The sequence below is a fragment of the Chiloscyllium plagiosum genome, unplaced genomic scaffold (assembly GCF_037043375.1).
Source record: "Chiloscyllium plagiosum isolate Xiang-an unplaced genomic scaffold, Cpla_swu_hap1 HiC_scaffold_39, whole genome shotgun sequence".
NCBI classification, from domain to species: domain Eukaryota; kingdom Metazoa; phylum Chordata; class Chondrichthyes; order Orectolobiformes; family Hemiscylliidae; genus Chiloscyllium; species Chiloscyllium plagiosum.
The window spans coordinates 16,059,053-16,082,531 of NW_028270177.1; the positions used below are offsets into that span (position 1 = coordinate 16,059,053).

At 42.1% G+C, this 23,479-nt stretch overlaps 1 protein-coding gene across 2 annotated transcripts in view; it reads left to right on the forward strand.

The window, feature by feature from the left end:
- Positions 1-23,120, forward strand: part of LOC122540959 (uncharacterized) — a 93,977-nt gene extending 70,857 nt beyond the window's left edge. For both annotated transcript variants that reach the window (XM_043677312.2, XM_043677313.2), the window contains exons 19-23: positions 232-373; positions 3,324-3,415; positions 5,061-5,177; positions 17,791-17,910; positions 22,098-23,120. In XM_043677312.2, the coding sequence (XP_043533247.2) occupies positions 232-373; positions 3,324-3,415; positions 5,061-5,177; positions 17,791-17,910; positions 22,098-22,196 (570 nt within the window). In that variant the 3' untranslated portion in view covers positions 22,197-23,120. The remainder of the gene's footprint in view (positions 1-231; positions 374-3,323; positions 3,416-5,060; positions 5,178-17,790; positions 17,911-22,097) is intronic.
- Positions 23,121-23,479: the final 359 nt, after the last annotated feature.

The window sequence follows — 23,479 nt, forward strand, 5'->3', positions numbered from 1 at the left end:
CAAGTTTCAACATTAAAAGAAAGTCTTGGAACTTATCAATTACTGAATGAGATTGAATTGTCACAGCAAACAAAAGGCAAATATAAATCCTTAGATTACTTGAGGATGAACAACAAATATACAGAATTTTATTGTGTTTGACACAGACGGAAGAGGTGAACGTTTCTAGTTAACACATAGCATTATTGAACTTTACTGCCCATCACAAGTTGTCTTTCTGTCTGTACATAGAACTCCACCAATCCAGTCACAACTTGTGGCAGGAGTGGCTCTGAATCTCCGTGGAAATCAGGAATGCTGAAAACTCCAGGGACTGGAAACCAGAGATCGCTGAATAGACTACGTTTGGGCAGAGGGCACACAAAGTGTAGAGGTATGACAATGATGAAGATTATTGTTCACTAAAGAGGCAAGGATTGAAGTTGGGGCTTGCACATTGAGATATGAAAATCTTAGCCACTGGAGATCTGTACTTGATCAAACATGACATTATAGACAAGATGTTTAGTTTAAGCCATGTTGATTTGTTGCTGTCAGTCTCTAAGGGCTTATCCTTGATGACTTCATAAGGGATAACATGATTGTTATAGACAGTGATGCTTTACAAAATCTTTAAGGACAGTGGGTTCTTATCGTCAGTGAATTTTGAGTTTCTTCAATTGTTTGTATCTGTGTTTATTATCCTTGTAGCATGAAAAAAATACTTTAATTTGGCCAGTGTAAGGTGCTTTTGAAAACTGAATTCCTAATTCTCAGTGATGACACCACTTTTTAATAAGAAAAAAAATCAACAGGGCTGATGAGGTTTGACCTCGTAGAGCTTTATAAAATCATGAGGGATATGGATAGGATAAATAGACAAAGTCTTTTCCCTGGACTTTGGAGTCCCGAACTAGAGGGCATCGGTTTAGGGTGAGAGGGGAAAAATATAAAAGGGAACTAAGGGGCAACTTTTTTATGCAGAGGGTGGTGTGTGTATGGAAAGAGCTACCAGAGGAAGTGGTAGAGGCTGGTACAATTGCATTATTTAAAAGGCATCTGAATGGTTATATGAATAGGATGGGTTTAGATGGATATGGGCCAAGTGCTCTCAAATGGGACTCAATAAGGTTGGGATATCTGGTCAGCAATGATGAGTTGGACCGAAGGGTCTGTGTCCATGCTGTACATCTCTATGACTCTGTGACTTTATGAGGGCTCACCTGGTTTTAGCAGGATCATATGGTGATTAATGAGCTGTATATAAAATGCAGAGAAAATAATTAGCAACATTTAGGCTGAGTTCTAGTTTTTAAGGTCATTTCAACTATAGCCCAGGAGAACTGAGGGCAATTGAAGTGCTGTACTTGTGTCAGATTATTTAGCACTGAACAGAACCAGATCTAGGACTTGCCTGTACTATGTTAGTACTATGGCAAATAGTATTCCTACTCACTCACCCAATTTCCTTGGGGATTCTTCAGTTAATATATAACAACAACAAATCCCAAAGTCCAATGAAAAATTCAGATTACTTTCATGTGTTAATTAATTCCGAGATCTCTATTTAACATCCCTTTCCTTTGCAATTTCGGTTTGTAATTTGGGGCCATCTTTCCATTAAATACGATGCCCTGGGAAAGTTTGCAGCCAGACCCCAGGTCCTGCTGGCTGGGAGATCACATTTAGCATTAGGGCTGGCCTATCGTGCCACTGATGCTGTCATTCAAGTTCCAGACTAAATGTACTTTATTTGATCTGCATTGTGTAAGTTTACGCGTGATGCAATGACACCAAAAGATCTAGGAGCTGAATGTAGGCCCTTCAGTCCATCGTGTCAGCTCCTCCATTCAATAAGATCATGGCTGATATGAAAATCCTCAACTCCTTGCAGTGAGTACGTGGAAACCCAGAATGTATGGATTCTTGTTTTTTTTCATGGGCAGCGTGGTGGCTCAGTGGTTAGCACTGCTGTCTCACAGTGCCAGGGACCCGGGTTCTATTCCAGCCTTGGGTGAGTGTCTGTGTGGAGTTTGCATATTCTTCCTGTGTCTGCATGGGTTTCCTCCGGGTGCTCCAGTTTCCTCCCACAGTCCAAAGATGTGCAGGCCAGGTGAATTGGCCATGCTAAATTGCCCATAGTGTTAGGTGTATTAGTCAGAGGGAAATGGGATTGGGTGGGTTACTCTTTGGAGGGTCGGTGTGGACTTTTTGGGCCGAAGGGCCTGTTTCGACACTGTAGGGAATCTAAAGTAATCTAATCTAAACTAAGAAACTGTCAGAAGTCAGCTGCAAAGCCATCCCCATTTCCTGGTATTTTGTTCATCACTCCCCACCACCATCAGTCCATCACCTTTGGATTTCGGCTGCAGTTGTTTACCTGTAGCTATTATTTCATGACATGTTTTGCATCACTGGCTAGGCCAGTATGTATTATTCTCAAATAGCCTTTGAGAAGGTGGTAGTGAGTCAACCTCTACTGTTAGAGAGGGAGTTCCAGAATTCTGACCCAGTGACGATGAAGGAATGGCGATAGATTTCCACATCAGCATGGTGTATGGCTGGGAGGGGAACCTACAACTGGCAGTGTTCCAATGTATTTGTTGCCCTTGTCCATTTGGGTGGTAGAGGTCTTGAGTTTGGAAGGTGCTATAGAAGAAGCCTTGTTGAGTTGCTGCAATGCATCTTGTACATGGTATACACTGCTCTTACCTTGCATTGGTGGTGGAGGAAGTGAATATTGAAGGTGGTGGATGTGGTGCCAATTAAGTGAGCATCCTTGTCCTGGATGGTGTCAAGTTTCTTAAGTGTTGTAGAAGCTGCATTCATCCAGGCAATTGGAGAGTAATCCACCACACTCCTGACATGTCCCTTGCAGTCTTGGGGGAATGAGGAGGTGAGTAACTCATTCTAGTCTCAGACACACACATGTAACTATTGTACTTATGTGGCTGGTCCAGTCAATTTCTGATCAATCATAACCTCTATGTTGAGTTGAAATGTGTGGTGCTGGAAAAGCACAGCAGGTCAGGTAGCATCCGAGGAGCAGGAGAGTTGACATTTTGGGTGTAAGTCTTCATCAGGAGTGTGCTATGTGTTTCGATTTGTTATTATTTGTTATTATTGAATCTGCTTCATTCACCTTTTCAGGCAGCACATTCCAGACAAAAACTCAGTGTCAAACAAAACATCTCTTCTCTGATTTTTATGCCAATTATTGTAAATGAGGCCCTCCAGGCAGTAAAAACAGTTTCTCCCTATCTGCAATATCAAGACCCCTCATAGTTTTGATCTTTGTAATTAAATCCCCCTTCTCCTCTCTAACAGTATTTTTCTTTACCTAGCTACCTGGATGAATGCAGAAATGTCTGCTGTGAAAAGCTCCAAGTACTATCACCGTCCTGCTCTGCCCACGTCACCTCTTTCAAAGAGCAAGGTTTGGTCATTTCCAGCCTCATCATGTTGATACCAGTCCAGTTTAATTAGCTTCAGGTCAAACAAAATGAGCTCCTCTACTAATGTCCTCCATCAAATTACAGCTTAATAGTAATTTAATTGAATGAAATTTGCATATGTGTGAAGTCTTAATAGAATATTAATTCAGCAAAGTGTATTTCAGTCCCCTTTGTTAAAGGGATGTTATTTTTAAAAGGCCTCTGACAGTCATGTGAATAGCACTGTTCTATCTGTTTGAAACATAATTATCCTGACAGCTGCAATCCTAGTGATTGCCCTCATTTGATCCAGCCTGAGATCAGAACCTGCGCTGCATGAATAGTTCATTAGTGAGCACACAATGCAATGGAATCAATGTTTACCAGCTCCCTATATCGTGGGATCCAAACAGAGCTCATGGCCCTTTTACAGTGCAGTGACATCTCTGACAGCAACACTGACTATGGCAACACTGATATATTATCTTGTCGGCAACACTACTGAGGGCAGAGGAGAATTGCCTCAACTGCTGCCTCTCTACAGAGGCACTGAACCACTGTCAGCAAACGTAAATGAGGATTCTCAATACTTCTTGGAATGTGAGAAAAGCCTCATCACACATAGTGCTGAGAGAGTGCTGCACTGTCAGTGGTATCATCATCAGCTTGAGCAATAGACCCAGAGTCTGTTTGCTGTTTCTGAAAGATGTAAAAGATCCTGTGGCATGATTCAAAGAAGAATAGAAGAATGTTCTTCATGTCCTGTGTAACATTTATCCCTCAAACAACAGGTTAACATCAGTATTTGTGGGAATTGACATGCACAAATTAGCCAGCACATTTTCTGTGTAACAGTCATGATATAAAACACGTTATAAAAGTCATGATTTGGAGATGCCGATGTTGGACTAGGGTGTACAAAGTTAAAAATCACACAACGCCAGGTTTATTTGGAAAAGCTAGCTTTCGGAGCGCTGCTCCTTCATCAGGTGCTTGTGGGACCTGATAAAGGAGCAGACCTCTGAAAGCTAGTACCTCCAAATAGACCTGTTGGACTATAACCTGGCATTATGTGATTTTTAACATAATAAAAGGTGCTACATAAATGTAGATCTTTTTGAACCTTTCTTTTAGTGCTCTGCCCTGATTCTACTGAGAATACGGTGGTGGGATGTGTTCTTTTTGCTTAGCAGTTTTGACAGAATGCCTCTGAAATGCTTCAGAAGGTACCCTGAACTGGGACTAAAGTAAAAAGCAGGCAACTCCAGTTAAAAGTGTCAGCTTTGCCAGACACTTTTGGTTATTATTTTTATTCCTGGTGCCAGCCAACAGGTTTTTACTCCACAGATGAGCTGGTACTCATTTCCTTATCTACGTGCAGTTCTCTGATCATTGTACTGTACAGATTTTCCAGGCAGAGTTTGGAAAATAAACATTGCTTCATTAAACTCAGGCACGTTCAAAGTCATGTCTCTCATCATTGCTGCTGACACGTCTGCAAATAGTTTTGCAATTATCTCTTACATGGAGTGGTGCAGGGATAATAATGGATTTAAATTCTGACATTAAGTCACAAAAGGATTTGGGATTTAAACATAACGTTTAGAATGGGCAGTTGAGCAATAATTCCTGTTTTCTCCTTAACAGGATGCCGAGTTGGCCAGAGAGGGGAAGGGGATAAAACGGATTGAAGGCAAAATAGAGCCACAGGAGGGAAACCATAATAGTCTGCATCTCCTGGAGGAACAGCAAAGACTTGCACTGGTATGACCATCATTTTTCTGTTTCCAGACCAGCGCTTGATGCCACTAATATTGGAACTGTGCACAGACTGGGACAGCGGTTTTAGGGATCCGGGTTCAAATCCCACCACAGCAGATGGTGGAATTTGAATTCAATAAAAATATCTCGAATTAAGAGTCGAATGGTGACCATGAATCCATTGTCAATTGTTGGAAAAACCCATCCAGCTCACTAATGTCCCTTAGGAAAGGAAACTGCCATCCTTACCTCATCTGGCCTATGTGACTCCAGACCCACAGCAATGTATTTGCTGCCCTCCAGGCAATTATGGATGGGCAATAAACGCTGGCCCACCCACATCCCATGAATGAATGCAACAAAAGGTTCTGTGCAGAGTTCCAACCATCTCCAGCCAGAATTCCTCCATGTTTTACGATTCTGGGCAAGATGTCCTCAAAATGGTCAGCTCGTGGGTGAGGAAGCATGAACTGGCTCCCTCTCTTAAATCAACCTCTGTCTCAGTTGGTCGCAACAAGGTTCATTTAAAAAGTATCCCTTCCCTTCTGGATAACTTCTACCAATCCACAGGTATTTGTGTTTTAAAAGGAGGCAAATCAACCAGGCTTTCTTGAGTTAAAGAAAGGGGGAGTGGTTTTTGCTACTGAACGTGAGAAAATGCAATAAAATGTGACACCAACATGCATGCAGGCTGGAAATGTGAATGCAATGAAAAGATACCGGCTAAAAAGATGTATGGGTTAGAATTGGGTTCTGTGAAGAAGTGATGGTGGAATGTTGCGAGTGTTAAGTTGGATGGCATTGACAAGGCTGATATTCATAGCGAAACCATTGGTTTTGTGATTCTGGGCTCTGCAAGTTGGTTGTCAAGCTTTTGTCTTGCTTCCTTTTAGATAGTGACTTCACTGGCTTCCAGCACTTAAAGGGAGAGACAGGTTTTCTTTATTTGCAGTGCTGGGATGTCCAATAGCTGTCCTCAAGCTGGCACTTTCAAGAACACTTGTCCACCCTAGCACATTAGCTGACTAATACACTGATACTAAAGCTCCAGGGATTTTTAACCCTTATTCTTGTGCTGTTCTGAGAGAGTAAAACACAAACATGTCTTTTGACTCATTCCAAAATCCACTGGAGATGGATTTCTTGCTGTAATCAGGTTTTACCTTGCATCGCTCCCTCTTTAATTCTGTGTTTGAAGTTTCCCTGACACTCTACAGGCATGATGTTCCATGGGTTCACACAGGGATTTTCAGCAATCAGTGAATTCCATTCTGTGGATTTGCAATCTCAGCCATTCATGATTTTTAAGCCTATTTCTTAAAGAAAAATAGTGTCTTGTGTTATGAAGATGTGGCTGTACTGTACCTTTAAGAGAGTTAAAAGCTAGCAGTGACAGCACCAAGTGTTCTCAATAAGATACAATGTAAACATGAGCTCCAGCTACTGGGGTAGCTAAGATAGCTGGTTGCCTAGAAATGACAAAACAGGTTCAAATTAGGCCAATCAGTTTAAATTATACCCCAAAAAAATACCAAATTCCAATCCAGTTTGAATTGATATATTGACAACCTTAAAAGCCAATGACACAATCTGATGCTTTGGGGATATAAGACTGGGGAAAATTGAACAGTTGAGAGGAGAACTGCCAAGCTACCAGCATGTAAAGATTGTCTGAAAAATAGCTCTCTTAAAGGTACCTTTATCAATCAGTAACCTGTGAAGAAGAATCTCCAAGAATAAGAAAAGAGGACAGGAATACAGAGAAAGCTGAAATAAACTTGTTCGTTTTTACTTGAAATAGTTCTTGGCCTGTTGAATCTTCACAGATTACTGCACAGGATAAATCTTTTCTGTGTTGCTGTTTAAATTAAGCAGGAGGGTTTACCCCGTGTCGAAACACTTGATAAAAGTTCAAATGTAGGTAAGTAATTTATGATGAACATCGGCTGTCATGACAAGAGATACATTGCTGTGGGGAGTCAGTTGGTTGCTTTTAATACAAGGAAACCAATCTGTACCATTGTAACAGACAATCAGTTTTTCAATGTATAATTTCAGTTACATTACACTGTAATTTTTTGCTATAAATTCTGTGTTAGGATTGAGCCCTCCATTATCACCTAATGAAGGAGCATCGCTCCAAAAGCTAGTGTGCTTCCAATTAAACCTGTTGGACTATAACCTGGTGTTGTGTGATTTTTAAATTTGTACTACTGCTGTTCAACTCTCTACCCCAGTTTACTTTGAACTCAGTGACCATCACCAGTGGAGCAAAACCAATTTGTGTTCTATCAAAGGTGTTGAGTATGGCTGAACTGTTGTTCTTCTGTAGTTGGCAGTCCCCTAGTGACCCAATCAATTGTCAGCCTGGTGATAGCTGGAGAATTCTATTCTTATTTGAGGGGCACTTGTTCTGCTAGTAGGCAAAGAGTGCCTAAGGATGCTGAGGCATACATTAATATACAAACAGCTGACAAAGTGAAGACCAACTCATTCAATTCATTCTAGGCCTTGCATTTTGTATGGCTCAATATCACACTTCGACATAAATTTATGTGTGAAAGTGCATTAGGAAAACTGCAACAAGAGCAAACTTATTGCATCTCCCACAATGTTCCAAAGCACTTGGCATTCAATAAATAGACTGAATAATGTGGATTCCATTCTTGCCCAGTTGGGTTTACATGAGAAGAGGTGTATATGCTTCTGGCAGATGTTTGGAGTCCAGTGCTGACCATGTGCCCAGCACCCAAACTTTGTTCTCCTTTGTCCCAGGTCTTCAGCTTAGCCACATGCCCAAGTCTTTCTGGGACCTCCGACCCTGCTTTTGCTGGCGCAGCCTGCTCCAACTCCAAGCCGATATTCGCTCCAGTCTCCATGGGCCTAATGCTGCTTCTTCCAAACTTGCAGCATCTCTATCCCTCCAACACTGCTCACTTTCATGCTACAAGCCACAGATTTTATTACAATGTGCTGTCAAAGTTAAAAATCACACAAAACCAGGTGAAAGTCCAACAGGTTTAATTGGAAGCACTAGCTTTCGGAGCACCACTCCTTCATCAGGTGGTTGTGTAAGACGTCAAAGTTGGTTTTGTAGACAAACATTTTATGTACAGCAAGATTCCACAAGCCACACAGAATGAACAATTAAGTCGATGTGTTTTTGCTCTAATTAGTTATGGAAAAGTGTTTGCCAGCACACCACAAGAACTCTCTCTTCTGCAAATGGCACATGGATTCCATAACAGGAAGATAAGACTATTGTTTAATAATCCATTCAAGGTCTGACACCATTGGCAAAATAACATTCTCTTAGACCTGCACAGAAGGTGAAGACCAAGACTATGTGTGTGTGGGTGAGGGCATTGGCATCAATCCACAACATGATGACTTAGGCAAATATTTACACCATATCAGGTTGTGGGTTTGCTTGCTGAGCTGGTAGATTTGTTATCAGACTTTTTATCACCATGCTAGGTAATATAATCAGTGAGTCTCCAATGAAAGGCTGGTGTTCTGTCCCACTTGCTATTTATCTGTCTTGGTCTGTTGTGGTGGGTAATACCATTTCTGGTTCTTTTTCTGAGGGGTTGGTAAATAGGGTCCAAATCGATATGTTTGTTAATGGAGTTCCGGTTTGAATGTCAGGCCTCTAGGAATTCTCGTGTGTGTCTTTGCTTAGCCTGTCCCAGGATGGATGTATTGTCCCAGTCAAACTGGTGTCCATCTTTGTCTGTGTCTATGGATACTAGTTGGTCATGTCTTTTGGTGACTAGTTTACGCCAAACTATGAAGATGGGGAGTGCAGATAACCAAGGGAAGGCATCAGTTGATCCTAAAGCTGCAAATACTGGAGTCCTCTGCGAAGGGTTCAAGTGATTTGGAAAATTAAAATTGTCTTTCAGCTTTCAAAACAATGCAAGGTGCACCTGGAAGAAGCAGGCTTGTGAAATATTCATGTTACCAGAAGAGGAGCTGGTCAGGTCCACACAGTATCAACTCTCTCTGCCTCAGCTGCAGGAAGTAAAGAATGTAGCTATTGTGTTGTTGTTGGGGTTCATCTGTGGAACCTCAAATGCTCAGCACACAGGTCCAAGTGTAGTTTACAACTTACTATAAATATTTTACAGAGTGTCGATCTCTTCAGGCTAGCAGTTGCCGTTTGATGCTCCCAGCTATCTTGCCTACTCAGTCTTCAAATCTATTCCAAATTAATCTCATGATCTGTCAATAAAGTAGTTTGGGGGCTGTGGGGAAGCTCAATTCTAGACATGTGCAATTTGTTTAAAAACATAAAACCTCTCTGGTGAAGGTAGTGATAGTTTATGGAGATGTGCTGGTTAAGGTACAGCACCGTGCAGTATGCTAATGTGATTATTAAAAATAAAAGTAACATGCTACTTGAAGACAACAACCTGCCTAGCAGGGCTGAAATTACTCTACACATTCTTCTGTCTCCTAATTTAGTCAATAAAATTGGATGAATATACCAAGCCTTCATTACATTTCACACAACACCAGATTATAGTCCAGCAGGTTTATCTGGAAGCACTAGCTTTTGGAGCACTGCTCCTTCATCAGGCGGTTGTGATTTATAAGATCGTAGGATACAGAATTTATAGCAAAATATTATAGTGTCATACAGTGATATATTGAACAAACCTGAATTGCAGGTTTTGATTCATTAATATATAAATCCCAGAACTTCTTTTAAATTACCTTCTCGAGAAAACTTAAGGTTTTATAACAAAAGGTGAGATCTCGCCTCAAACAATGCAGTAAAGGTGTGAGGTCAGAGTCTGTCTGTGTCCCAATCTTGAGTCAGACTGGTTATATTTCCAAAGTGGAATTTACAAAATATTATATGTCTGCATATTACTGTCTGCATTGACTGCCTGCAGATTGTGCATTTTTTAAGCAAAATAGAATGTATCTGCAAATATAATTCTGCAAGTACAAACTCACCCCATAGACTTATTTGTGCGTATGTATGCATGAGAGAGAGAGAGTGCATGGGTGTATGTGACTGTGTGTATGTGAGTGTGAGTGTACATGAGAGTGTATGTGTCTGTGTGTGTGAAAACCTGGTAAAGTATTTGTGTGTGTGTGGGTGTGACGGAGTATAAACCTGTGAGAGGGTGTGTGTGTGGGCGTGAGTGTGGGGCCACATGTGTGTATGAGAGAGAGCGTGTGTATGAGAGACGGTCTGCATGACTATGTGAGTACGTAAGAGTGTATGTGTATGTGTGCTTGTGTGTGTGCGTGAGAGAGAGTGTATAGTGCAATGGGGTCACCTGTAATGTGACATGAACCCAAGGTCCCGGTTGATGCCATCCCCGTGGGTACTGAACTTGGCTATCAGCCTGTGCTTGGCCACTTTGCGTTGTTGCCTGTCCTGAAGTCTGCCTTGGAGGATGGTCACCTGACAATCCAAGGCCGAATATCCCTGACTGCGGAAGTGTTCCCCAACTGGGAGGGAACACCCTTGTCTGCTGATTGTCGTAGTATCTGCTTGTCATGGTATCATTGCCTGAAGCGTATGAGATAGTTAATGTTGGCTAAGTCACATGAGAACCTGCCGCGCAATGTGTAATGGTGGTATCCGTGTCGACACTCTGATACGTCTTGCTGTGGTTGCCCTGTCAGGGATGTATGGTGTTGTGGTTGATGTTGTCCTGAAGGCTGGGCAGTTTTCTGCGAACAGTGGTCTGTTTAAGGTTTGGTGGTTGTTTAAAGGCGAGAAGTGGAGGCGTAGGGAAGGCGAGGTGGTCATCCTCATCAATAACGTGTTGCAGGCTGCGAAGAACATGGCATAGTTTCTCCGCTCCCAGGAAGTACTGGACAATGAAGCGTACCCTATTGGTTGCAGCTTGTGTCCATCTCCTGCGGAGGTCATTATGGTCTCTCACTGTGGCACGCCAGAACTGGCGATCGATGAGTTGAGCATCGTACCCTGTTCTTATGAGGGCATCCTTGAGCACCTTTAGGTGTCCGTCATGTTCCTCCTCATCTGAACAGATCCTGTGTATGCATAGGGCTTGTCTGTAGGGAATGACTGTTTTAATATGTTTTGGGTAGAAGCTGGAGAAGTGTAGCATCGTGAGGTTATTCGTGGTTTGTGGTAGAGTGAGGTGCTGAGGTGCTCATCCTTAATGGAGATGCATGTGTCCAACAATGAGACAGATACTAGAGAGTAGTCCATGGTAAGCCTGATGGGGGGATGAAATTTGTTGATATCATGTGCAGTTGTTTCAGTGACTCCTCACCATGGGTCCAGAGGAAGAAAATGTCGTCAATGAACCTGGTGTATAGCGTTGGTTGGACGTCCTGTGCAGAAAAGAAGTCTTGTATGAACCTGTGCATGAAAATGTTGGCATGTTGGGGTGCAAATTTGGTCCCCATAGCTGTTCCATGTGTCTGGATGAAGAATTAGTTATCAGAGATAAAAACGTTGTGGTCATGGATGAAGTGGATGAGTTGTAGGATGGTGCTTGCAGATTGGCAGTTGTTGGTATTGAGTACTGAGGCTGTTGCAGCGATGCTGTTATTGTGGGTGATGTTGGTGTAGAGTGCTGACATGTCCATTGTGACGAGGAATGTTCCTGGTTCGACTAGTCTATAGAGCTGAGTTTCTGTAAAAAGTCTGTTGTGTCATGGCAGAAACTGGGGTCCTTTGTACAATGGGTTTCAAGATGCCTTTGATATGCATGCACACACACATATAATTCCATGGGGTGAGTTTGTATTTGCAGAATTATATTTGCAGATATATTCTATTTTGCTCAAAAATGCACAATCTGCAGGCAGTCAATGCAGAAAGTCAATAAATGTAATATTTTGTAAATTCCACTTTGGAAATAGAACCAGTCTGAATGAAGATTGGGATACATACAGACTCTGACCTCACACCTTTAATGCATTGTCTGAGCTGAGATCTCACTTTTTGTGATAAAACCTTAAGCTTTCTTGAGAAGGTGACTTAAAAGAAGTTCTGGGATTTACGTATTAATGAACAAAACCTGCAAACCATTCTAAAAGATGAAAGACTTAACAATTCAGGTTTATTCAATTTATCACTGTATGACACTGTAATCTTTTGTTATAAATTCTGTGTCTTATGATTTTATACTCCACAACCACCTGATGAAGGAGCACTGCTCCAAAAGCTAGTGCTTCCAAATAAACCTGTTGGACTATAACCTGATGTCGTGTGAACTTTGTCCACCCCAGTCCAACACCGGCTTCTTCACATCATGGCTTCAGTACATTTGCAAGTGCTCATTAACACGCAGATAAGGATTGGTCATTTGAAACTTCCCCTTGAAAATTGACAAGACCGAGGCACTTAGATAAAACTAAGAACAGCCGTAGCCTGGAGATTACATCTTATGGGAATAATTAATGCAAAGTAGATATTTTTGCTTAGATAATTGAGCATCTAGTTTGCCTGAAATTCTTTCGTACGATAGTTCAAATGTAATTTTTTAAAGAAACATTAGACAGTGACTTATAAATAACAACGGTGAACTAAAGATCCATAATAGAGAAAGTAACCCAAAACAGAAAGCAGATGTCGAGTTATGTGAAGCACATGTACATGCTTCTAGATAATTGTTGTTTAATTCAAGAGCACGAGAGATCACATGGGCATGTGGACGAGACAATGTGTAAGGAGAGCTAGCCCAGCATTCAACATAGCAGAGAAAGCCTTGTCTTCATTTTGATGACTGGAGTTTTAGGAAAGGACTTTAATTGTTTCTATGTATACTATTGGGCTGCATTCCCACTACTGGCATGGAAAATGGGCACACAAGATGGGCTAGAAGACAATATCCCTTCCACATCTGCCCTGTCAAGTCTCCTTAGGATCTTACCTTTTACTTTCCACTCATTCGTGGGCTGTGAGTTTCACTGGCTGGGCCAGCCTTTATTGCCCCTCTCTAGTTGCAGTTGAAGGTGGTGGTGAGCTGTCTCTTGAACAACTATAGTTGGTGCAGTTGCATCAAAAACATAGTCAGGAAGGAAGTTCTAAAGTTTTGACCCAGTGACAGTGAAGGAACATTGATATAGTTCCAAGTCAGGATGGTGAGTTTCTTGGAGGGGAACTTGTAGGTGTCATGTCCGCATGTGTCTGCTGTCTTTGTGCTTCTAGATGGTAGTGATCATAGCTATGGAAGGTGTTGTCTAAGGAGTCTCAGAGAAATTTTGCAGTGCCTTTAATAAGGTGCTGTGTGGGAAGTTGCTAAATAATGTAAGGGTCCATGGTGTTAGGGACAAGGGATAAAGGGGTCTTTTTCAGAATCGCAGCTGGTGACTAGTGGAGTTTTGCAGAGTTGAGTATTGGGACCACAACTGTTCTCATTATACACCAATGATCTAGATGAAGGAACTGGGTAAGTTGTTGCTAGGTTTGCTGATAACACAAAGATAGGGTGGAGGGACATGTCATGTTGTGGAAGAGGTGAGGCAGCAGAAGGACTTGGACAGACGAGGAGATTTTCCAGATCTTTTTCAATTCACTTCACCCATCCAATTTCTTTGTAGCTTCCTTATCTCTTCTTCACAACTTATTTTCCCACCTATCCAAGTCTCGTCAGCAAATTTAATAACTGTAACACCAATTCCTTTATCTGGGCCATTTATATAAAATGCTCACATGTTTTTCACGACGGGGTGCTTCATGCAAAGGGAAATGTGGTAACCAATTGGCACAGAGCAAGATCACAAAGAACAGCAATAAAAAACTGACTAATTAATCTGGTTGACGGATAAATATTGGTCAGGACACTAGCTGAGCTCTCCTGCTATATTCTGAATGCCATCACATCTTTTATATCCACCTAGGATAAAAGGCCAGTCTCTGACATTTAATCCAAATTCCAACAGTGTAGCACTCTCTCAGTACCTCTCATGAACGGCAATTGGAAGTGTGCCTTCTAGTCTTGAAGCAGGACTTAACCCTTAGCCTTCTGACCCAGACACAATGCGACCAACAGATCTGGGGCTGGAACCTTTTTTTAGATTAGATTAGATTACCTACAGTGTGGAAACAGGCCCTTCGGCCCAACAAGTCCACACCGATCCTCTGAAGAGTAACCTATTTCCCTCTGACTGATGAACCTAACACTGTGGGCAATTTAGAATGGCCAATTCACCTGTCCTGCACATCTTTGGACTGTGGAAGGAAACGCATGCAGACACGGGGAGAATGTACAAACTCCACACAGACAGTTGCCCGAGGCTGGAATCAAACCTGGGTCCCTGGTGCTGTGAGGCAGCAGTGTTAACCACTGAGCACCGTGCCGCCCCTAGAGGAGACAAGACAGCCAAATTTCTTATTGGAAAAGCTTAGGTATACAAGCTGAGCATGTCGTGACCACATTCTTCTATGTTAACACAGAATAGTGGAATGTGACCGTTGGTCTTTGCTGACTGGCTTCACCAATGCCCCCATCTAACTGGTTATTGAACTAAAAATGATTTACTTTTCCCCTTAATGTGAAACACCTGGAGTCTCTGCTCAGTGACTCTCCATGTTATCACAGACAGCTTCACACATACACCATCTAGGAAATCTCAGGCACAATCCTAAGCTGTACGATTGCAACATTAGCTGTCCCATGGTATCACTCTCTTTAAAAGTGCCCTTTGATTTGGGTGTGAAGATAGAAATCAGATTTGACAGCACTACAAGTTGAGAATGGTGGCAGCATCAGATTATATTGCCTAACTCATGCTGTGCTCAAATTAGGAACATGCAGAGAGCTTGGTTCAGTCTGTCCCTAAGCGCTGACTGTCCTATCAGCTCTTTCCTGGCACTTGGGGGAGATTTCTTCTGTGAGCTGTGTGTAATGAAATCATAAACCCATTGTTTATAGGCACCGAAGAAACCTTGCCCCTGAACATACTGCACCTTCCACAACCCCTACGGATAAAAGACATTAAAAGCAATCCGGCAAAAATGAAAGTTTAAAGAGATGGATTTGTGCTGGATGCAATTATACTGAGATGTGCCTTGCAGATATGCTTTCACTCACTAAATCAGAACCTCACACCAGTTTGGCTGCATCATACTCCACATTTTACAGCACAGTGAAGCTGAAATCATGTAACTACGCCGGGACACTCCAGCTGCTAGCTAATGAGATCTTAACAAGCACCAAGAAACCTGGAAGAAAATTGGAGATTAAAATTTTCTCACCAAATTAACATCACATAAATATTTACAGCCAGATCTAAATGTGTATTAATAATTAGTGAAAACATTTCAAATTAATGATAGCAAGCAGAGTAGAGTTTAAAATAAATGCTTTTAGGAATGGAAAACAAAACCTTTTGCACAAGTGAGATCATTAGTGAGGGGAGAGGGAGGATTCACAGGGGGCTGCAGAAGGCTTTGATTCAGAGCCTGATGTGAGGGTCACTGAGCTCTGGATAAGGGTCAATGAACACAGCTATCATTGCTGATTGGCTGTATTCTGATGACACTCTTGAGCACTGCTGTAGAAAGACCAAAAGGAGTTAAAATGATCCAGAGAAATGGAGAGAACAATTCCACCGACAGCTCCCATTTACAGCTGCCTGGTATTCTATTACAGAAAGGAGCAGAGGGAGAAAAAGAGACAGGAGTTAGGGAAAAGAAAGCTCTAAACAAAGCCTTGAATAATATAGCAACAATGAAAGGGACTCTTTCAATGTCTTGCTTTTATTCGTCACTGGAGAATGCAGCAACACAAAGCAAGCAGTCTGAACCGTTAGGTTTTTGGAAAGAACCTTTGCCCATTAAAGTCCTCTCATCGACAGTTTCTTAGATCCTAATCTAGATGGTGTGCAGTTAACCCTCCTTGCCTTGCTGTGTGTGAGGAGTCCAACTCACTCTTGTTTCAGAACTCAGCAAGTTGTGTTGAACTTACAGCTGACATCACACACCAACGCCCAAAGTATTGTTAATGCTGTATTGTGATGAGCTCACTGTGAATATCAAAATCAGTTCCACAACTGGCAGGGACAGCCCAATGGAAGGGACAGCCTTTGAAGCCACATATAATTATTTCTGTGATTTAACCATATCAGTATCAATCTGTCTGTTCACCCTTTAAGATGTCAGTTAACAGACGACCTAATTGCCCAATGTAGTACACTACTTTTCATCATTTATATAAATGATTTGGATGTGAGCATAAGAGGCATAGATAGTAAATTTGCAGATGACACCAAAATTGGAGGTATAGTGGACAGCGAATAAAGTTATCTCAGATTACAGTGGAATCTTGATCGGATGGGCCAATGGGCTGAGAAGTGGCAGTTGGAGTTTAATTTAGATAAATGTGAGGTGCTGCATTTTGGGAAAGCAAATCTTAGCAGAACTTATACACTTAATGGTAAGGTCCTCGGGAGTGTTGCTGAACCTTGGAGTGCAGGTTCATAGCTCCTTGAAAGTGGAGTCACAAGTAGCTAGGATAGTGAAGGTGGCTTTTGGTTTCCTTTATTGGTCAGAGTATTGAGTACAGAGTTGGGAGGTCATGTTGTAGCTGTACAGGACATTGGTTAGGCCACTGTTGAAATATTGCATGCCGTTCTGGTCTCCTTCCTATTAGAAGGATGTTGTGAAACTTGAAAGGGTTCAGAAAAGATTTACAAGGATGTTGCCAGGGTTGGAAGATTTGAGCTATAGGGAGAGGTTGAATAGGCTCAGGCTGTTTTCCCTGGAGCGTCGGAGGCTGAGGAGTGACTTTATAGAGGTTTACAAAATCAGAAGGGGCATGGATAGGATAAATAGACAAAGACTTTTCCCTGGAGTAGGGGTGTCCAGAACTAGAGGGCATAGGTTTAGGGTGACAGGGGAAAAATATAAAAGGGACCTAAGGGGCAACATTTTCACGCAGAGGGTGGTACATGTATGGAATCAGCTGCCAGAGGAAGTGGTGGAGGCTGGTACAATTGCAACATTTAAAAGGCATCTGGATGAGTATATGAATAGAAGGGGTTTGGAGGGATATGGGCTAGGTGCTGGCAGTTGGGACTAGATTGCGTTGGGATATCTGGTCGGCACTGACAAGTTGGACTGAAGGGTTTGTTTCCGTGCTGTACATCTCTATAACTCTATAGTATGGAACTTGACAGACAGAAAACTCTGAAAACTAAATGAACTGATCTAAGTAGTTTCTTTCCAAGAGACACGGCATAAGTATAGGACTCAACAGCTGACCTTGCCAGGTTTGGATTGAACATTGCAGTAATCCATTGGTAATTGCTTGTGTAAACTGTTTTCTCAGTTGGACAAGCCAGTTGACCACCTCACCCTGTGCATGAGGCCTGGTTGCTTGACAGAGATATCTGGAAGGTATTGGCAACCCATCAAGATGTATCCCAACCAGGTTAGGTGGGAGGAAGTGGAGATAAGATTGAAAAGAATGAAGATGAATGAACCTCCACATCTAGTATGGAGACAATGTATTTGTCTAGCATTTTGACTAATTACTTCGCAGATTGCAGTGGCTGTCTTTCCAGGTAGTAGCTTAGATATAAAGTTTATTTTTAAGAAATTTAATTGCTGAATTGACAATACATTGTACAGTCAGAATTTGCTCATATTAATGTGTGTTATTTTTCACAGGAACGAGAAGCCAGACTTCAGACAGAGATAGACAAGCTGTACAAGGAGCTGAAAGAGCAAAAGCAACTCCTTAAACAGAACTCTGATGTAATGCAGCAGTTACAGCAGCAGTTGCTGAAGGTGACAACTCTTAACCCAAGTCATCTGGATTGGGAAGGGTGGGGGAGGGGATATATTGCATACTGAAGAGGTCCATGTCCAAATGGGCTTGGACAATCTCCAAGCTTGGACTGTAAAGTGGCAAGGAACATTTGCACCACAGTAATGGTAGGCAATAACTATGTCCAATATGAGACAGTAACCATCACCCTTTGACATGCAGTCACATTACCATCAGTGAGTTCCCCATTATCAACATTCTGGGAATTACCATTGACCAGAAACTGAATCAGGGTAGCCATATAAATACAGTGGCTTCAAGAGTTGATCAGAAGCTGGGAATCCTGATTTTGTAAAGCCTGTCTACCATCTACAAAGCACAAGTCAGGAGTGCAAGGGAATACTCCCCACTTGCCTGGTTGGGTGCAGCTCCAACAACAGTCAAAAAGTTTGACACCATCCAGGATAAATCAGCCCACTTCATTCCGACCACATCCACAAATATCCAGTCCCTCCACCACCGGCGCTCAGTAGCAGCAGGAATTCATCAAAGATCCTTAGACAGCGCCTTCCAAACCCACGACCATTTCCATCTAGAAGGAGATCGGCAGCAGGTAATGTGAACACCACCACCTGGAAGTTCCCCGCCAAGCCACTCATCATCGTGATGTGGAAATGTATCATTGATTCTTCACTGTCACTGGGTCAAAATCCTGGAATTCCCTCACTAAAGGCATTGTAGCTCTACCTACAGCTCATGGACTGCAGCAATTCCAAGAAGTCAGCTCACCATCACCTTTTCCAGGGCGATTAGGTATAGACAATAAATGTTGGCTCAGCCAGCAATGCCCACATCCCATAAGCAATTAAAAAAAAATCACCTGTATCCTTAAGAAATCTTTGCGACTTAATTATGTTCGATCAAATAGTCAACTTTTCCAAAATCCATCCATCAGCAACAGTAATGTCAATCTGGTGTAGCATGATTGACTGAGATTGTTGCTCATGAGGCTTTGTCTGCATTAATAGCTGAATCACTCACACATCACCACCAGCGATAGCCAGATTACTTGCATTATTTTCTGGGCAGCTGCAGTTTACAGCACGGGCTCAGCTACGTGAATCAGTGGCCAGCAGGCAAAGACTGATACCCATCAGACATCACTAACTTTTGGCCAACACTTGGGGAACAACAAACTTACTTATTTGGCCAATAAAGCTAACATGTTGCAGATGCTGGAAATTTGATACAAAGACAGAGAATGTGAGAGAAACTCATCAGGTCTGGCAGTATCTGTGGAGAGTTCATGTTTTGAGTCTGGTTTCAACGCCTTTCAGTTCTGAAGAAGTCATACCAGACTCGAAGCATTAATTCTGTTTCTCTCTCCAGATCTGCTGAGTTTCTCCAGTATTCTCTGTGTTTGTTCATTTGTTTGCCCATTGGCCCTTTGAGAAGAGTAAGAAGGAAAGGGCAAACATAACAGAGCCACTTTGGATGCATTTTACTTTTCATCTGATTTTCTCTTGCTCCTTCCATAAAGGCACGAAGCCTCTGGAATCTGCTCAGGTGCTCCAAGTGAAGCCCCTTTAATAAAGTGGCATTCCGAGGGCATCTAATAATCCTTTATGAGCAGTGTACTGTGTGCTGGCTGGCCATATTGGCCATACTAAGCACATTGGGCATGAATTAAACTTTCAAATTCCTTACTAATAGCATCAGTGACTGATGCAAGATGAGAATATCTACTGCAGTGTGAATATTTGCAGAATGGATTATGGCTTAGTTTTTCATTTTTATGCATCCATCTTTACAAAGCCACATCTAATCAGTATGGAATGGCATGGCCACTTCAGTAATTATACTATTGGTCTCTATTTATTTGTGAGGTGGTTTACCAGATTAGATCTCCTTTGCTGTTTGAGAGGAGTTTGTACCAGCATCTGCTGTCATTTAATGGCCTGCCTCCTAACTACAGGCTGTGTTCAGTCCACCCTTTGATTTTCACATCCCAGGACAAGACAAAAGCAGAAAAGTCCAACATCATGTAACAAAAAAAGGTTTCCTTTCATGATGCGTTTGTTTTTGTTCTCTGTCCGCAGCAGGTTGTATAAGGACAGCAGATTTTGAAACAGCATTGATTAGAGATGAAGGGTGTTAGGACTGAGTGAGATTGGAGCACATCTGCTAACTGCCAGTGATATCACCCTTCAGTACCTCCCTGGTCAATGGCCCTAAAGCCTTTTTTTTTGGTGAACGCATAAATAATCTCCTGTTTAACACATCTGCAACTGGTTTGAATGAAAATGTTTTCAGGAACAAAAGTTTCAGGCAAAAGACCATGAATTGTTGAATAAATGTTGTTTAATCAGCTGGAATCCTCTACCCCATTTTGCATTCTGCAGACTTTAAATATCATTAAATGGCATTGCAGTCTGGACTTATTGTCCAGGTGTGGTTTAACTACTTAGAGGTTTGTTTTTGTACAACGATTGTACAGTATCAAAAGTGTCATTTCCACATGGGAAGCTGAGTTTGTAATATACTTGTATGGGTTTTCAGATAATGATGTCTATACAAATTCAGCACTACTTTTTCTCTTAAAAAAGAGAGAAGGCTGAGAACTGAGGTCCTCAAAATTATCAAGGATTTTTGTTTTGGTAAATGTAGAAAAAATGTTTCCACGTGGGGACATTTAAAACAATAAAAAGTTCAATAAGTAGCTATGGTTGAGTTATCTATATTCAGGAACATTGAGAACGCGAAACCCATCGTTACATGCAGCAGTTGCAGCAAAATGGCATTGGTACAGTTAAAAAGGACATAGATAAGTCCATGAGAACAGAAAATATAGGAGGTACTGATGGGCTGGGGTAAAATAAAGTGAATGGAATTTCTGGCAGATTATGAATCTTCGATCTGTTGGGATATATGACCTACGCTGCAATTCTTTGTAATGATAGCAGCAATAACTTGCCTTTGCATAGTGCCAATGCCCCAAATCTCCTCACGCAAGATCACAAAAGGAGCAGGAGGAAGCCCGTTTCAGCTTATCAAGTCGGCTTCATCGCTCGATAAGATCATGATTGCACTCAACTCCAATTCCCTGCCTGTCCTCATAACTGACTCTTTTGCCCACTAAAATCCGTCTCACCAAACCTTGAGTATATTCAGCAAGAGAGACTACTGAGGCTAGCGAGGGAATGAAAGTCAGACGGGTCAGCAAGGATGGAAGAGAAAGATTGTGGGAGTGAATGAGAGGGATATAGAGACTGTGGGTGTCAGCAAGTGAGGGAAACAGAGACTGCTGGAGTTAGAGAGAGGGCGAGATAGTGATTGTGGGGCTGAGCAAGGGAGAGGCTTCAGGGGTCAGTGAGAGAGAGAGAGACTGTTGGGCTCGGCAAGGGAGAGTGAGGCTATATAGGTCAGAGACGGAGAGAGATTGCAACTGTACATATGGATTGGTGTTCAGTTCCCATGTTGTTAGATTTTAGCACAACATGAATGCAAAACAGACGGGAATGAACGCAGTAGGTACAGGGAGTTGGCTCCAAACCATTGTAAGTGACGACGTGGTTAAATGAGAGGAATATGTTTATGTACTGGCAGCACATTAGAAAGAAATGGTATAGGGATTTTGTCAGCTTGAAGGGTTGCCATTAAATATATTCAAACTTTGGGGTACATTTTTCAATAGTATGGTAATTATATATATATATATATATTCTATAATTGATTGGTTATTTTTATCTTCAGTAGTGCCAGATTATTTCTTTAAATGCTGCTGAAATAATACAAAACAAATACATTTTAAAAATAAAGTCTCCACACCATGAGAAGAGGGTGGCTTCACTATCCTGTCAAAGTTAGTTGCTTTGCTCTCTTGCAGGGTCTGTTTCTTATTTTAGTTATATCACATCTCTGAGAACTGGATGGAGTGTGCTTGTAACATATCAGACACAAGCAGAGTGTTAACAGGGAGTCGAAAGCCATGCAGAGATTTGACCTCGTAATCTGTACCTGGTTTTCTGTTAAACCACTATTCTGTTACATCTTAAGAGTTAAGGATTGTGTAACGTTTTGTGGTTCTCTAGCACCCCACCCCCAACCTTTAGCGTCCAAAATGCCGGATCCGGCTGTTATTTTATTTGTGTTAGACACTAATGAGCCTTCCATTAATTTTCTCTCTCCCTGTTTTTCTCTCCTGAAGGTGCAGTCTCAGCAATTCCGGGACAGTGCCCAAGCAAACCCCGAGCAAGGGAACAAACCCACTACAAAACCAGAAAGTCGAATCTGCATGATGATGTGAAGAGAGGCTTGGAATAGGAATGTATTCCAGCCAGACGGTGTTGGCCGGGGACAGTTCTCAAACAAGAGCCGAGCTGGTAACAGGACTTCACTGCACAGTGTGGATTCAGGTTGTGTGCCATGTGAGCGGCTGGGATCTGAAACAAACACAACAAAAAAAACGTTTCTGACCTTGTTGCCATGGTGACCGTGCTTTCAAGGGACTCTCTCCGCAAATGGATAAGATGAAAAGGACCTATTTGACTTCTAGCCCCATTCTCTCTCCCACCCTTCCCCTGTGCCCCCTCCTTATCTCTTTGAAGTGGCCGTGAAGCCCACCCGGGAGAGACAGGGCGGCAGCTGCTCTTTCGGATGGAGCATTCCCTGTGTTAAAGCACCTGAAACGACTCAGTCAAGGGTTGAAGTTCAAATGAAACTCAAGTAGCTCTTGGTCAAAATGCCTTGAGGTATTCAGGGCGTTTCCGTGATTTCCTGATTTGAGTTGCTGTTCCCTTGAGGTCGACAGAAAGGATAGCAGTGGGGGTTAATACAGTGAACAGGATAAACCTTTCTCACTTAGCTCCACTTGTTTAATAGAGATAATGTTGGTCGTGTTATTAATATCAGAGCACCATCCAGCAGGGCAAAATTGCTTTTGTGAAACTCACAAATTAATAAAGTTTAATGTACAAGTCTCAACCAAATCTAAGATAGGAAATAGGACCTTCACAATAGGCTGCTTACAATTGATGGAGATTGATAATTATGGAATGTGTAATCATATCCAGTAACAGATGGAGACAAATAACTATGGCATGTATATAATGTTATGGTATGTATATAATGTTATGGTATGTGTATAATGTTGTGCTAAAACTGACAGTGTAATAATTGAGATGTATATAAAAGTGTAAAGCTGTAAACTGACAGTATATTAAAGAATATAAAATCAGGACAGGGTAAATAGACAAAGTCTTTTCCCTGGGTTATGGAGTCCAGAACAAGAAGGCATAGGTTTAGCGTGAGAGGGGAGAAATTTAAAAGGACTTAAGGGACAACCTTACAGGCGGAGGGTGGTGTGTGCTGAAAAATGTGTTGCTGGAAAAGCGCAGCAGGTCAGGCAGCATCCAAGGAGCAGGAGAATCGATGTTTCGGGCATGAACCCTTCTTCAGGAATGAGGAAAGTGTGCCAAGCAGGCTAAGATAAAAGGTAGGGAGGAGGGACTTGGGGGAGGGGCGTTGGAAATCCGATAGGTGGAAGGAGGTTAAGGTGAGGGTGATAGGCCGGAGTGGGGTGGGGGCGGA